This window comes from Phocoena sinus, chromosome 16, assembly GCF_008692025.1.
Source record: "Phocoena sinus isolate mPhoSin1 chromosome 16, mPhoSin1.pri, whole genome shotgun sequence".
Taxonomy (NCBI): domain Eukaryota; kingdom Metazoa; phylum Chordata; class Mammalia; order Artiodactyla; family Phocoenidae; genus Phocoena; species Phocoena sinus.
In genome coordinates, this window is record NC_045778.1 from 38,584,374 (window position 1) to 38,601,049 (window position 16,676).

General features: G+C 41.8%; 1 protein-coding gene across 4 annotated transcripts in view; it reads right to left on the minus strand.

Moving 5' to 3' along the window:
* Positions 1–987: 987 nt before the first annotated feature.
* ERCC6 (ERCC excision repair 6, chromatin remodeling factor) overlaps positions 988–16,676 on the minus strand; it is a 74,636-nt gene continuing 58,947 nt past the window's right edge. For 2 of the 4 annotated variants that reach the window (XM_032608317.1, XM_032608316.1), the window contains exons 11-21: positions 15,276–15,392; positions 13,464–13,559; positions 10,988–11,203; positions 10,408–10,518; positions 9,904–10,023; positions 9,409–9,503; positions 8,662–8,807; positions 7,875–8,576; positions 6,130–6,334; positions 5,425–5,503; positions 988–4,280 (exon numbers count right to left, since the gene is read on the minus strand). In XM_032608317.1, coding sequence (XP_032464208.1) covers positions 3,858–4,280; positions 5,425–5,503; positions 6,130–6,334; positions 7,875–8,576; positions 8,662–8,807; positions 9,409–9,503; positions 9,904–10,023; positions 10,408–10,518; positions 10,988–11,203; positions 13,464–13,559; positions 15,276–15,392 — 2,310 coding nt within the window. In that variant the 3' untranslated portion in view covers positions 988–3,857. Of the gene's footprint in view, positions 4,281–5,424; positions 5,504–6,129; positions 7,692–7,874; positions 8,577–8,661; positions 8,808–9,408; positions 9,504–9,903; positions 10,024–10,407; positions 10,519–10,987; positions 11,204–13,463; positions 13,560–15,275; positions 15,393–16,676 lie in introns of all 4 variants that reach the window. The other 2 variants (XR_004346204.1, XR_004346203.1) reach the window with 2 other exon arrangements.

A 16,676-nucleotide genomic window follows, 5' to 3' on the forward strand; every position in this document is an offset into this window, starting at 1 on the left:
TCTATAAAATAGCTAGGAATAAACCTAATATGAAATGTGTAAGACCTTCATGAAGAAAGTTATTAAAATTTTATCCAAGAATATAACATACTGTAATAAAATGAGGCCTATCATGATGCTAATGGGAAAAACTACGTTAATTAAAAGAAGCCTATTATCCTCAAAGTAATGTATAAACTAATACAATCCCAATCAAAAGAGCAACACAATTTTAGTGGAACTTAATAAACCGATTCTAAGATTCACCTGAAACAGAAAATGCACAAGAATAAGACAATGAAGAGGGGGGAAAAAGGAAGGGAAACATGCCTACAGATAGCAAAACACTGTACAAAGTTGGACAGGGAAGTGTGTGTTCACTAGAATAGAATCTAGATCCACTGTCCAGAAACAGACAATTTAGCATATGATAAACTAGGCATTTCAAATGGATGGAGAAAAGATTGGACTATTCAATAATGGTAGGAACAAACTGCCTTTTCATTTTTGTTTGGGAAAGAGGGTAAAACCCCTAAGAGAGAAAATGATCTATAGTGAAGCGAGGCCAACATAACATGAACAAGCAACTTGTAATGGAGGATCTACAAATGGCCAAAAAACATGGAAATGTTTAGTTTTATAAGTAATCAGGGAAATTCAAGCTAAAACAAGGTATTTTCAACCACAATATTGTTTAGGAAAACAAACTTCCGAGATTGATACGGCCTACTGTTGGCAAGGGTGTGGAGAAATGGTCCTTTTATGGAGTATGAATTGAAGGAAGCACTTTCACTACAACCATTAAAATAAAAAATCCACCTAATTTTAATTCCAGCAATTACATGAAGGTTGAGCTATACTTAGAGGAACGAAAGGACGTGTTGTATGTATGCAACGTTAAATGAAAAGTTAATAGTTGCAAAGTAATAAAGATGATAATCCCATTTTTGTAAATCACAAATAAAACAAAACCAGCTGCTGTAACAAAAAGACTCCAAAAGACAGTGGTTTAAACAAGTCAGGAATTTATTTTGCTCTTAAGTTAACAGGTGAAAGGGAAACAGTTCAAGACGGGCAGGCCAATGTCTCCATCCTCAGCACACGACCTCTCCCCACCGCATGTCACTGCTTAAGCTCCCACAGGCATCTCGGCCAGCACAAAGGGGAATGCCGAATGGAGTGGACACCCAATTCCTTATTTAAGGGCCCAGTCTGGATGTTCTCTTTGTAGCCCATTGCCTGGTCACGTGGCCACAATTAACCATAAGGGAGGCTGGCAAGTAGAGTCGTGAGCTGAGCAGCCACGTGTTCAGGTAAAAAGCAGGAATCTTACCAGTAAAGGAGAAGGGGAAAACAGACATTACAGCAGCAGTCGGCTGCACGCATCTGTAAAGGCATGGAAAACAGCCTGGAAGAATACACACCAAATACAGTACTTATCTCTGGAAAACGAACAAGAGGGGGTGGGGAGGCAGAGTACGGCTTGAAAATTTTTAAAGAGTGATAGTATATTCATGTATTAACTAAAATTTTTAACTGAAATTTTTAAAATTTCACAAAATTTTAGAATCCTTTATTGTAGCTTAATACCAATATAACATTTTAAATACATTATCAATATTGTACAAAGCTTTTAAAGTTCCAAAAGTTAGATATTATCTAAATGAAAAAGTTACTCTATGTTGTTAAAACCACGACTTAGAGCATCTTCCTCTAAGTCTCTCCACCCAGAGGCACGATGACGATGCTTACAGGTATCCATACTGAGACACAGGCAAGGCGGTGACTACCCAAGGTCTCAGCTGGTGGCAGAGCTGAGACAAGGCTTGGAGTGAAGGCCACCTTGCTGTGACTGTATCATAACTTTTGCTGGCATTTTCTACTTGATGAGAAGGCTACAACTTCCCTAGCTTGGTAGAGTTTAGATTTCACACAACAGAGCTAGGATGCCAAAGCACTTCACATTCGTGAACTGCATTGGTACTTTAATCCGAGAACAAAAGGGATGCAATTTTCTTAATTGAAATTGATTACATTTCAATTAATGACTTGATTACAAAAATAAAAATTAAAAAAGAACCTCCCAGAAACAAAAGTCATTAATTTTGACTCCCTTCTGAGCCAAGTAGTCAAGTTTAGGATGTACTGACCTGTTTAAAAGTCTCTATTATTTCTAGATAATGATGGCAGAATGAAGAAAATAATAGAATCTTCTTCCTCTAATACCGAACTACTTTAAAAACAGAATAAAATAAAAAAGCCAGAACCCAAAAACAGAAGCAGAAAATTCTGGTGGGAATTATGACTCTGACAATGACATCTCCTAATCTAAGGGGAAGGATTCATGGCCCAAGCTATTTAACAAAATCTCAGAACAGAAAAGTAAAACCCAAGTCCTCCAACCAAAAGCTGCATGCTGCCCAGCAGAGGCTCTCCCCGACCTCCAAACCCACACCCCTTCTCTCTGGGTGGCAGGGAAGAGCATACAGGAGATCTGGACCCAGCTGCCTGATTTTAGCATGAGCTAGATGTAAAGAAACAGCATGGGAGGAAGGAGAGTACAATACAGAAAAATCAGAAAGAGTGAAAACAGCAGGCCAGAGGAAACAACTCTAAGAAACGAACTGCACCGTGACAGCTCTAGAAGACATTTAAGGAAGCCAATGAACTTCAGAAAACAGGACTTCAGAGCTGTGATGATAAAACAATGACAAGGAAAGAAAAACAACGCTAAGAAAACAAACTAAGGATCAAAACAACATCATCACAAAACTCTAAACACATAAACAACAGCCAGAAAGAGATGCAGCTGAAAACCAAACCTCTAAAACAGGAGAGTCACGGCGAACGGAAAGGGAAAAGAGAGATGAAGATGACTGGACAGAATAAGGAGAACAATGATGTCTGATATAAAGTTACCAGCATCCTTAGAAAGACAGACAATGAATAAGGTAAAAAAGGTTCCAAGTTCCCGCCCAGGATGTAAGCAGAGAGAGGGCTGGAATGGTGCTCACTATGTGGTGACGATGCTATATCCGGGTGTGGTCTGGAGCAATGTCCGTGTGCGTGTGTGTGTGCGTTGGTGGTTTTATTTGTACCTACTTTTGGTTCTGCTTGAGTTTTTTTTTTAAGATAACATATATTTTCCTAAAACCACTACTCACTATGCGGGGGGGAAAGGTGCCCTTTGCTTAAAATAAAGCCAGTGTAAACTGAGAAAACTACAAGTTTCTGAAAATACATGTCTCATCATTTACTATCAAGCTATTCCATGCTTTACTAATAAAAATACCTGTCAATTTAACAGTACCTTAACAGAAGATCGTTTAAAGGCAACTAATAGGACTCAAAAGGTAACAAGTCTGATCTCTTTTTTGGGTGGCAAATGATCGATTTAAACATTTAAAAGCTAGGTACCCCAAACAATTCTGTTATCAGATACTGACGAACTGATTTACTGAACAGGTCTAACTGAATATAAGACATGTTTTTAGCACCAATAAAAAGAATTCTTGAGAGTTCTGGTCTATAAACTTCTAAATGAGTAGTAATGTATTCCCTGACAGCATCTTCTGGGTAAAAGAACAAATGTGTTCCAAGGATTGACAGTTAGGTCCCTGATTTCATAATTAATTTTGGAAAAAAAAAAAAAAAAAGAAATCCAGGTATTTGGAAAAAAAAAAGAAATCCAGGTATTTTTTAAGTTTCAGAGAAGAACTTCTTCCTCCTTAACGTTTTAATTATGAGGTAGCTATCATTCAAAGTAAACATCAAATGCAGCCGACTTCCACTGACAAAACATGACTATTAATCATAAGATTAATAATCAGAAATTTCCACTAGAAAAAGTCAATTTAAAGTTCAGAAGGTAATATTGATTAGCAGTATTCTGGCTTGAGTTTCCAAATTCCTTCACCACCTGAAGTTCTATGAAAAGTGCACAGATTTCTCAATAGTTCTCGAAAGACACAAGACTGTGATGCTGATAACTTGGATTCAAACTCCTGCAGTATCTCCCGAGTGCTGGCCTGGCCATCAACTTGGGCCTGAAAGGCAATGAAGTTTCTCATTTCTACCAGAAGGTCATCGTGTTCCATGCTGGAAGGCGGAGGAGTCGAAGCCTCTGGAAGGTACCCACTTTCACTTTCTAGGCGCTCTGGCAAAATTAGGTGGTTTCTAGCTCTCATTTTGGCCAACAGTGAGGATGAAGTGAGGGCCCCGGATGAAGGCTCTGCGTCTTCAACTTTTCCTCTAAAATGCTCCGAAACATTATCTTTTCCATCCTTTTTCATAGTGCTGTCCTGGAGAAAGAAGACCAGTGCATCGATATATTTAATCTCCAGTTTACGCTCCCACTACTTATTTCTCCAAAGGCTCTGAGGGGCCATAAGATAACACACATGCCCAGGGCACTGAGGTTGATGGAGAATGGATGATACACCATCTAATGGAAAGGGAAAGGAGGAGAGTCAAGTGTCTAAATGCACCCACTCTTAGAAAACATTTCCTAAAAAACCCAAAACTACACTATTTGCTTCATCACCATCCTGAGGGACGAGAGTGGAGGGAGGGCAGAGAGGGTGGGGCCGGGCTTCCGAAGAAGGCTTCTAGGGAAACCGTCTCCAGCAGGTACGAGCTCTGTGGGCATTTACTGTTCTTCCTCCCAAATTTTCCCGGATCTGAGCACCGTGGGATAAGAAACAATATCAGAGCTGTACTTCCTTCACTTTTAAATCTTTTTACTACTTTACACCTCATGTGAGTTTCCTTAGAACAGCTACATAAATCTAGTTTTTCTTCACATTCCTACTGCTAAAAGAACATAACACAGGAAGTCAAAAAAAAAGGTTCTCTATTCCTAAATGTGTTCATATTAATCTAAAACAGGAATCTGAACCTGGGAGTTTTCAAATTTTATAAGTAACATGACCCTTAAGCAGAAAAAAACAAAGTATTAAATGATAAAGAGTACGGCCTACTATTTACTCTCAGTGAAGCGCTCAAGGCCTTCGGGGTTGTAGGACAGGCAGAGAAGGGCACAATGCTCTGGCAGCTAGGAAATTACAAACAACATTCAATAAAGGCCCTCTAGACCTTTAGTCTAGAGGGCAGTGGTCCTTGGAGCTAGTACTTCACCTCCGGATGGGGCAGGCGGTATGGGCAACAACTCACACATCACCCATCCTTATATGAACTTTTGGAAGACGAAACAGCGATTCTACTATGGATCTTGGGTTAAAGACTTTGTCTTTTCTAGGAAGTTCGCTGGCCCTTTTAAATTCACACAAAAGTACTTCATAAATGCATGAAAGTGCATACATACAATGCAAACATCAGATGTCACTGTGCCAGTGACGCTCTTCACATGCAGAATCGAGTGAAATTTTCATGGCAATTCAATTAAGTAGATCTCACAAATGAAAAGTTGATAGGCTATCAGATTACCTGGCATTTCTCCTTTGGAGACGTTGAAGAGGGATGCTGCACAGAGAAGCTGGAGTTCCTTTTCTGACCAAATCTTCTCCTAAATACGGAAGAGAGTCATAGTTGATAAAATGTAACTTTGTGACAGATGAGAATGCCCTTCCAACAACTAAACTCCTCTTGGAGCAATTTTCTTCTGCACGGTTATTCTTTCACAGCCATGATGCTTCTGCTCTATCCCCTGAGATTCCCGTACTTTACTCTCCTAGTAAAGTAGTAGAAATTATTACTGCATCTCAAGTAAAAACCACTCAATATCCTTGCTCAACTTACTACCCTTGAATTCTAGGTAGGGAAACTATTCTAAAAGAGCACACTGAATACCATAGTAATTACTGATTGCTGAAACCTAGCTAATCATCTTATTAAAGTTTAATCGTTATTCTGTACCTCTTACTATTTTTTATGACATCACCTCTTAAGCAAAACAGATTTCTCCTTTCCCTGAAAAATCAGCTTTGGAAAGGAGGGAGTGAAAGCAAAGAAGAAGGTAAGATGATAAAAGTCTTTCCCCAAGTCACATACATCTGGCTGACCCAATCCCTCCCTGAGAGATTTTCTATTGCTTCAGATAAACGGGAGGAGGTATCCCCGCCTGCCCTGATTTTACTTCCAGCCCAGCAGGTTTGGCCTCCTCACAAGCATGGCAGGGTGGCAACCTCTTACTTTCTTCCTGCTGGTGTACCAGCCACCCCCCTGTGGCCGGTCCAGGTGGGAACACCAGATGCTGCTCCCAGACACCGCTGCCGAGAGAGTCGCAGTGCTTTGAGGGCATCCTGGGCCACACGGTTGGCCTCTGCCTCCACCAGCACGTAGTCTGGACTGGCTCCGTCCATGATGGCATCATGCTTCATGATGCTGTGCACACCCACTGACAAGAGCAAAGGAAACAGTGAACATGTTATTTCAGCTCGTACATAATCACACGTTTTCTTCTGTATAGGCTAGAGTGTTGTGGGTAGAGGAAACATCATGAACGTTTTTAGCTGCTATTCACCCGTGATCACCAGGACCCAGGAACTTTTACAAATGCTGCTGCTCTTCACCTGCATCTCTACCCGATGAGGGAGGGACTATCAACTGTCACTGCTTTGTATAATCAAAGCATAATGCTTTAATAACCACACTTCAACATAAATTCTTCACTGTTACCTGGAAAACTTTAAAATCTTCTACTAATATATTCTCTACTGAAGGGGGAAAATATACAAATATAAAATAAAACTACAGAATTTCTAAAAAGTAATGATGATGGAAGCACTACATATCAGAAGAATCCAATGCAGTCATCAGTGGAAAATGCATAGCCCTAAATATGTCTATCAATAAAAATGAAAACAAAAATAAAGGAACTGAATTCCAAGTCAAACAGTTTTATAAAAATTAGGACCAAAAAAACTCATCAAAACAAAAACAAAAGCAACAGGAAGAAAATACTGAAGATAAAAGCATAAATTAATGAGGTAGAGAACAACCATGGATCTAATTAATAAATCAAAAACCTGGTTTATTGGGGAAAAAAAATCACAAAATAGACAATCTACTAGCTTAACCTGACAAAGGAAACGGGGGAAAAATATACAAAATTAGAAATGACAAGGGGGAAATTATCTTGAAAAAGAAGCCAATTTAAAAAAAATTATTACGAGTATTTTCTATGCCTCCATGCAAATAAACTTGAAAACTAGACAAACAACTTTTCTTAGGAAAATAGACCAAGAACTGTAGAAAAAAACAGAGCAAGTTACCAATGAACTACCTTACAAGAAAGCATCAGGCCCAGGTGGTTTCCTTCTGAGATGCCATATGTAAGCCTGCTTTCCTGAACAGAAACCGATTCAGCAATCTTTGGAAAGTCAAGGCTGTCACCTTGGGAACACAGTGACTGGTGAGACCTGAGTAAGACAGTCCCAGGGATGACTAATTTGTGCAGGCTGGCCGGTCCCTCCAGGGTCCTGAGCAATTGTTGAGTCTGCTTTCCTAATTTTTCTCCCTTGATATTAGCTACCAGCTCTCCTACTTCCAGAGTGCCTGCCTCTGGCCATGCCCCTGTCTCTCTCCCCCATGATCTGTCACTTTACTCTCCTGTGTTTGTTAAATCAGATAAATATAGCATGCAGAGAAATCACCTATGAATGTTCAGGTAGTACAAATCTATTTTAAGCATTGCACCCCTCCTGTATGTGGTTAGAAGTCGAGTCCTATTGTTCTCCAAGGTTCAAATTCTCCTAGGAAAGAGAGGTGAAAATGATTTTCAAAAATGTCAATACATTTCAAATCTGAGTTTTAGAAGGAAAAATACTTCCAGTTGACCACACACTCTGCACTGTCAGGAAAGGCTGCTTCCGCTAGAAGTGGCCCCCTCATTTCTATTCCTAGCACACCTGTGGCAAGGTCAGCAAAAGGAGTACCTGATTTTCTGAAAAGCTTTTCCAGGACGTAGTCGTCATGGCTGCGTTCCTTGGGCTCGCTCTCAGTTTCATTGTCCTGCCTCCGGTACTGCTTCTTCTTCACCAGGTGCGGAATTCGAGTTCCCTCAAACTTGGCATCTCTGCGGTGCTTAGAGCTCTTAAGCTTTTGCTTCGGCCTCAGATGTTTCTCCAGGGTCTTTTCTTCTGCCACATGATGTTTCGTTTTCGACTTGTGCTTATAAAAATTATTTTCTGTTTGCTCACTCTCCCAAAGAGGTTCTGTTTGAACCCGGCAGCGTTCTCTTTTATCAGAAAGACCCTCCTTTTCATCGATGCTTTCCTCACCAGACATCCTGTACATTTTGCTGATTCTTGGAGAATCTGAACCTTCCCTGTTTCCATGAATCACTGAGGAATCCTGCAGTCTGGACACTGCACCTGTCTCTTCTCCAAGCCTCTCACTGTTAGTTAGACTACAAGACGTTTGAGGGTCATCTTTCAAAGGACCACCTAGATTAGAAGTTACTGCATTCACTTCAGGTCCTAGAGCTGCAGATTTCTCTTCAGATGACGTGGCAACGTTTGCAGATGTGTTAGAACCAGGGAACTTTTTACCTACTGGAATGTTCTGGTCTGTTCCAAAAGCCGGTTGAAGTTTTCTTTTTAAATGGCGTTTGGGTGTCTGAACATCTGAACCAGTTCCTGTGAAAGGGAAAAACATGCTAGTGTTATACTGCGTAATTCTTATGTATGTCGTTACTTTAAGTTAAATTACTTTATGGAATACCTGCAAAAATAGCACTTGTTTCAGTGCTCTGGGATGTATCAGGACTAGTCAGAGTAAACAGCTCATAAAGATCATTGGATTTGAAAAATCGCCTTTGCTTTGGATCTTTTAGCACTCTATTTGTCAAAAACTGCTTGAAGATTTGTCTAAAAAGATAGAAATCAAGCTGGTATGAAACAATGTTTAGCTGTACCTCAGAATTCTAAACATACAGTAACTGTTTATTAATAAGGTAGAAAAACAATCAGGTTCAAAGACATTTTTAAAAAACACACAATAAGACATCTAAGCTTATTTTAATGAGAAAGGAAAAAAAAAACAAGATAAAAAACCCCAAACACATATTGCTCAGTTACAGCAACTATTGCTCTAAGATGGAAAGACTTCTTTTTTATTTTTTAATTAATTAATTTGCTGTGTTGGGTCTTCGCTGCTGTGCACAGGCTTTCTCTAGTTGCCGCGAGCGGGGGCTTCTCTTGTTGCCGAGCGCGGGCTCAGTAGTTGTGGCTCGCGGGCCTAGTTGCTCCGCCGCATGTGGGATCTTCCCAGACCAGGGCTCGAACCCATGTTCCCTGCATTGGCAGGCAGATTCTTAACCACTGCACCACCAGGGAAGTCCCAAGACTTCTTAAAGTACTATTTTTTAAAAATCCCCTGCTCCAAACCCTGGCAGCGTGCCTCTCCCTCCTGCACACCCGCAACCAGGAGAGCACCCTCCGGTCAAGGAGCACAGCCACGTGTACTGACCGGTGGTAAATCTTCTCTTCAATGGTGCCTGCGGTCAGAAGCCTGTACACCGTCACCTGTTTCTTCTGGCCTATCCGCCACGCTCGCTCCCGGGCCTACGGTAGAAGAGATGCAGCTCAACAAGGGCCCTTCTCAGCGATAAGCACTGATTAATAGCCGGTCGCTTCCTTCCACCCCCGAAATTAGAATTTTGGCTAATGAGGCTAAGTACAACCAAGGCCTATTAAGGAAGATAAACAGGCAGGTGACAAAACAGACCTAGCCAACTCTACCTGGAAAACAATGTGTGTCTGTCCCCTCCCACGTTCTCTTTTTACCCATGTCTAGTGTGCCTGCTACGGGAAAACTGTGAAGACCCTTACTCCAAGCTGAAGACAAGCTACAACCAAGATGTGGGCTATATGCTGAGGGTAACGTGGCACCGAAGGATGCTCCCGAGTGCAAGCCATCAGATAGTATGTCACCAACACGCTCTTTTAAACAAAATAAACGGACCTGCACGTCTGTGCTTGGGTTCCAGTCAGGGTCATAGATGATGACTCGGTTTGCCCCCGTCAGGTTGACTCCTAGGCCACCCACCCGAGTGGTCAGAAGAAACACAAATATGGATGTGTCCTAGAGGTAAGACACACAACACTCAGTATGCACATGGAAGACTAGTTACAGCTCTTCACCTCTGCCTTTACATATTCTCCACACGGAAGCCTGTTCCCAATACAAGCAATGGGTTATGCCCCAGAAACCTTTGGTCAGCCAAGATCCCATCTCACAGCTTCTACTTTTAATATCAATTATATTAGCAATATTTAAACCCGGGTTTTCGAGAAGGAATACACATTCTCTGTTTAAACACAACACATCCCAATAATCCAGAAATGCACTGAGTTAAAAGCACCCACTGCCCAATCCCAGATGTAGCACTGTGGGTGCAGACCTCTCCTTCTTTCCCCTCCGCACAAAGCAGCACCATGTGACTTCATCATTCTGTTCACTTGTTACCTCATTGTATCTTGTAATCAGTGGTTGTCTTGAAGCTATCGCAGTGGTACCATCCATCTTGAGATAGGAATACTTTTGGGCCCTAAGGAACACTTCAAATATGTCCAACATCTGTTTGGGAAAAGGGGTGGAGGATATAAGAGTTTAAAAATCAAATGTACACCTCCAGTGAGTACTCCACATTTGTGTAAAGAGTCACATCCTTCCCAAAAGGCTTATATTAAAAGGGGTTTCCTGATTCGAGGAAGATAAATGTAATTACTGCAAGAATATTTTTGGTATTTCCATACTGTTAATTCTTACAAGTTTTGTAATCAGCACAGCATTTATTTGAGTTCAGACCCAAATTCACCTGCACCCCATAATCACATGGTAATAAACCTTTTTTAAAAAGCCGACTTCTGGGCACCAACTCTAGAGAAAGGTCCCATCTCCCAAAGAGCTTTGCAGGCTGCCACTTCAGGGTCAATGGGTGGATTTGCCTTTGGAATCAGTATTTTAGACAATACCTCATTTTTTGAATAATGGTTGTGAGTCATAAAGAACCAACTTGTTTCTTGTATGAGGTTTGTATACTCACCTGTCTGGACTGAGAAAACAGCAATACTCGTTGGCCCTGCTTGTGCCATATTTTCAACAAGGACTCAACAACTATCATTTTCCCAGAACGTTTCCAGTGTCCAAACTGATCTTCCCCTAGTTCCTCATCTGGAATTCCTTTAAGATTCTTGGGGCCTCCAGAAAAGAGATCAGGGTGGTTGCAGATTTTTCTTAGGGCTACAAGTCCAGAGAAAATCTACGGTACAAAAGAATTATGTGCACTCAGATTACCCCACGTAAAATACTATTCACTCCGGAAGGAAAGGAAGGAGGCTGTTTGATATGTAACACAGATTAAAAAGTAATTCTTCACCAGCTTCTTAGTTTCCTCCCTAACCACAGCATATTAGGAGCTGGAAGAAATCAACCTTTACACATCTTCTTTTCCTGATAGGGCACGTTCTCTAAAAACAAAAAAAATCCTTTTGGACCAAACATATCTACCAGGGTCACATTCAACTGCTGATGATTTATTTTCCCTCTAGAAAAAAAAAGTATGCAGTTCACAGTATATAAAATACGGACTCACCTTTTAAATATAAATAAGAAACATCACGCCCATCTAAAATTTAGGGAAATCTATCATGTAACTTAACAAATGCATTTATTATTTTTTTAAACATTTTTACTGGAGTATAATTGCTTTACAGTGGTGTGTTAGTTTCTGCTTTATAACAAAGTGAATCAACTATACATATACATATATCCCCATATCTCTTCCCTCTTGCGTCTCCCTCCCTCCCACCCTCCCTATCCCACCCTTCTAGCTGGTCATAAAGCACTGAGCTGATCTCCCTGTGCTATGTGACTGCTTCCCACTAGCTATCTATTTTACAAACAAATGCATTTAAATATTATACTCCTAAGTACCTCACTAGAAGTTCTGTATTTTAACATGTGCGTCGGAGGTTGAAATTCCCTTTACCTTTACATTAGTTTATCAGAAAACATACCCACGTGGAAAATCTACGGATGGGAACGACGTCCAGGACTTTTCACGCAGCAGAAGGGCTTGGAGACCCAAAGTGAGAGAGCCCACCCGCCCACCCCAACAAGAGGGAATCTTTCACAGGTCTCACCCCTGACTCAAGTCACACTCACCAGTATAAAAACTCAAGTGGAAAAAGATAAATCATAAATTAAGCCAAAAACCAAAGAGTATGGTAGTTTTAACTAGTAAGCAGTCAAACAAATAAACAATAAACGATCTGAACAAAGCAGGAACCCCATCACCACTCCCCAGAGTCATCTGTTACTTGTCTTTCTTCCTGGACATCTCTGCTGTCCAACACAGCAGTCACAAGCTATGTGTGGCCACTGAGCACGTGAAGTGTGTAGTCCAAATTGAGATGTGTTACCAACGTAAAATACCCAATTTTGAAGACTTAGTACAAATAAGAGTAAAATATCTCAGTAGTTTAAAATTTTTGATTACATATGAAAATATTTTAGATACATCAGGCTAAACAAAATATATTATCAAAGTTGATCTCACCTGTTTTGCTTTTTAATCTTTTTCAATGTGAGTACTAGAAAATTTTAAATCACACATGTAGCTTGTGTTCTCTATCTACTGGACAGTGCTGATCTAGACCACCTAAGGCTTCACAACTTGGAGACACGTGAAGATAACTTAAGGGGAGATACAGGAGAGATGAATAAATGTGAATGGTTTCAAAACCTCCTAGAGATGCCAATGACAGATGAAACAAATAGTAAGAGCTGGGTAAAAGAACGAAAATGCCTTAATCTGGAGGAAAAACCATGTAGATACTGCGGAACACAGGCAGCCTCGTCACCCACACTCATCTCTATCTGGCTCCACGCAGGAGGCAGCAAAGTGTGTTTCCGAGCACCCCATGCTGCTCAGCTGTACCTCCAACGAGGATGGACCAAGGACTAAGGAAGTCTTACCTGTCAAATAAAAATACAATTCACGCTTCAAGATACTGAAGCACAAAGAAGCTGAAGAGTCTACGTGAAGCTTTTGACTAAAGCTGATGACAAACTTACTACATGTGCTGAATGAAGAGACGTTTACCCACATATATTGCTGAATATGGCCAATAACTAAAATGTTATTACTTATACAAAAATGTATAACAATAATTCTTCCTCTGTGCAGCCCAGCAGTCCGGGGCTGCTCCCGACAGGCTACAGAGGAACAGCAATCCCTGTAGGACCCACCATTACAGACCCTGTTGTCTAGTGCATTCTTCCACTGGACCACGCAGTGCTGGGTTCAAGTGTAACAGTGCTGCGGTACAGATAAAAAGGGAGCATGCTCAAACTGTGTGTTCTCTTACTTCTGGAAGGGCTTCAAATGAAGGGAAGGTTCACACCCAGATATTTTCCAGAGGGTAATAATAGTGAATCCTTGACTAGTACTAGTTTCCTTTCCTCCCCCACTTTCCTTGGTCCACAATTCTTTCTCCAGCTTCTATTATTTGGCTGACCTGCATCTCTCCATTGAGAATTCTGTAAACTTCTTTGGAATCAATGAAATTTTGGTAGACTTTATGTTGCTCATCTGTAAGACGGCAAAATAAGACCTAAGGGGAGAATAAAAACAGAGCTGAAAAAAAAAAACTTAACAAAACAAAATAACTCAAATAGTAACAAAATTTACTAATCAAAAGAACACAATGTATGTAATTTTCAGTGTACATCTTATTAAAAACAAAACAAAAAGAAGCCACATCTCAGAGCTGAGCAAAGAAGAGCTCCCTCCTCTCAAGAGGCCCCTCCGTTTCTGTCTTCCATCCACTTTTTGGTCCCCATGGCATATGGTCCCCACCCCACTATCCCGGGAGTCCCTGAAGCCTGGCTTCCTGCTCATGGGGAAATTCAGGACCAGGTGCACAGCGCTTCCTCCATCCCAGCCTTCGAGTGCTCAGAACATCTCAGCTCGCAATCCCCTCAACCCACTCTTCACTTCAGCAAACCTGACCAGGGACCTTAACCTTACCTGGCACACCCCCTCCCCTTCCTGGAGTTCTAAACCATCCCCAAGTTTACCAGACTCACCTCTGACAACCCCTTACCCTGCCAGCCCAACAGCATCTACTAACCCACGCCCCCACGTTCCCCTCACCCCCCGACATTCTGCTTCTCAACCCTCCTCTCCTTCTCTAAGACCACTGCCACCATTTCACGGCCTATGTTCCTCGGCTAGTCACAAACCCACGGTATTTTCCTTCAGCTACCGCTCTGCCACCCACTGCACCTGCCCTGCAAACTTCCAAATGAAGAGGAACTCAACTGCCTGCCTTCTCCACTCCTTTGTGGTAAGTGCTGAGTGCCGCTGGAGACAGTCCCACCAGGCGGCGTCCTAGAGAGGACCCCCCCCCCCCCCACCCTCCACTCAGCACCTGCTCAAACCCAGATGGCCGTGACAACACTCCTCACTCTCCCCAAGCCACCCACCCACCACCTGTGTCTCCACCTCTATTTAAAAACATCAAAAACAAAAAAACAGAAATAGAAACTGAAGCTATCAGGCCTGATTTCCTAATTTTCACTCTGTAAAATGTATCTATTTCTTCATCTGTCACACCTGGTTGTTCTCCTTTATTCTCAGACCAGTAGGTCCCTACAAGGGATCCAGGACAACCCTTTCATCTTTGCACCAGATCTGAAAACCCACTCATCTTCCTCAGATCAGTGCTCCACACCTTAGATGCTCCAAAAACTGACGGGGATGCTTCCCTGGTGGCACAGTGGTTAAGAATCCTCCTGCTAATGCAGGGGACACGGGTTCGATCTGTGGTCCGGAAAGATCCCACATGCCGCGAAGCAACTAAGCCTGTGCACCACAACTACTGAGCCTGCGCTCTAGAGCCCGTGAGCCACAACTACTGAGCCCGCGTGCCTAGAGCCCGTGCTCCACAACAAGGGAAGCCACCGCGATGAGAAGCCCTCGCACCGCAACTAAGAGTGGTCCCCGCTCGCCGCAGCTAGAGAAAGCCCGTGCACAGCAACGAAGACCCAATGCAGCCAAAAATAAATAAATTAAAAAAAAAACTGAGGGGGGAAAACTCCCTGAAAGGATGTGCACAATGACCACCTCCACTTCCCCACCCTCCGGTCACTCCTGAGCCCAGCAGGCTCACCTGTCGTAGGCAGGTATATACAGCTGTAGACTAGCCTGCCCCACAGCACCAGAGACCACACCTGTTAGCCTCACCTATTCTGTGTGTGAAAAGCAGGGTGAATGCCAGGTACACCTGTGCTTTAGGAATGTTTTGATAATTCTTGTATTTACAGACCTGTTCATTTTTATCTGGCAAAGAAAGGCTCATTTTGACATCCGACTTCATTCTCCGCAGTAGGTATGGATTTATGGTGTCTCGTAGAACACATGCACACTTATAAGCAGTTTTAACCTTTAATAAGAGAAAAGGGGAAACAATTACTGTGCATCTGAGGAACGCATTTGTTCTTACCTCTCAATTGATTCCAATGCTTAAAAAAATGTTTTTAAAAGAATGACCAATGGTTTACAAAATTGTGGGAAACAGTAGGAAAATGGTTTGTAAAACTTTAAGTTCCATATACTCCAGGACGCAGTAGCTTTCATAATAATATCATCAATAAAAAAAAACAAAACAAAACTTTTCATTAACCAAAATGTACGAAAGAACAACTGGTAATTTTGTGCCCTGTTCCACCTCTATTTAATTATTATTATATAGTTAAACCCTAAAGTGGAGATTTATTCAGTGCTTGACCCCCTCTAGGGAAAAAAACTGCTTTCAAACAAATCTCAGTTTATAATCTTGTACTCTCCAATAGCCACAAAGGAACTGCTACTCTGCAAGACTGAAGATCAAACACTAACTCAGGGAAACGCTGCAGCAAGGGGAACAGCAGATAATAAGCAGAGATTACTGCCCACAGGAGACTCAGAGAGTAAGTTCAAGAAAAGCCCTATGATCCCAGAAATGAAAGGTCACTCCAGCCTAAAATGGAGCATATGGCTCTGTAATGGAGCACAGCCACATGAGATGGGTATTAACTGTCCAGAGAAAAACAAAGACCCACAGTGCAGGAAACCACTCTCTCTGCAATTCACTTAAAGGCAAACAAAGAATTCAATAAATTATTGATACTTTGAAAAAAATCTAAATAGGCTTAACAACCTAGTAAATACTATTTAATGGAACAAGAAAATTTCCAACCAAAGCTTAAATTTAAGAAAGTTATCAGCAAAATGAATAATTAAAGGAGCTTGAATAAACACAGAAAAATTCAAGTTAAAAAATTAACATGGTTGGGCTTCCCTGGTGGCGCAGTGATTGAGAGTCCACCTGCCGATGCAGGGGACACAGGTTCGTGCCCCAGTCCGGGAAGATCCCACATGCCGCGGAGTGGTTAGGCCCATGAGCCATGGCCGCTGAGCCTGCGCGTCCGGAGCCTGTGCTCCGCAACGGGGGGAGGCCACAGCAGTGAGAGGCCCGCGTACCTCAAAAAAAAAAAAAAAAAAAATTAACATTGTAGAAAAGAAAACACCTTAAAAGACCCTAAGAACACCTCACTCAAGTCTGTATACATGTATGTCATGTATGTGTGTATATCTTGTATGTCTAGACATAGAAACAGTTTGGGGCTTCCCTGGTGGCACAGTGGTTGAGAGTCTGCCTGCCGATGCAGGGGACACGGGTTCGTGC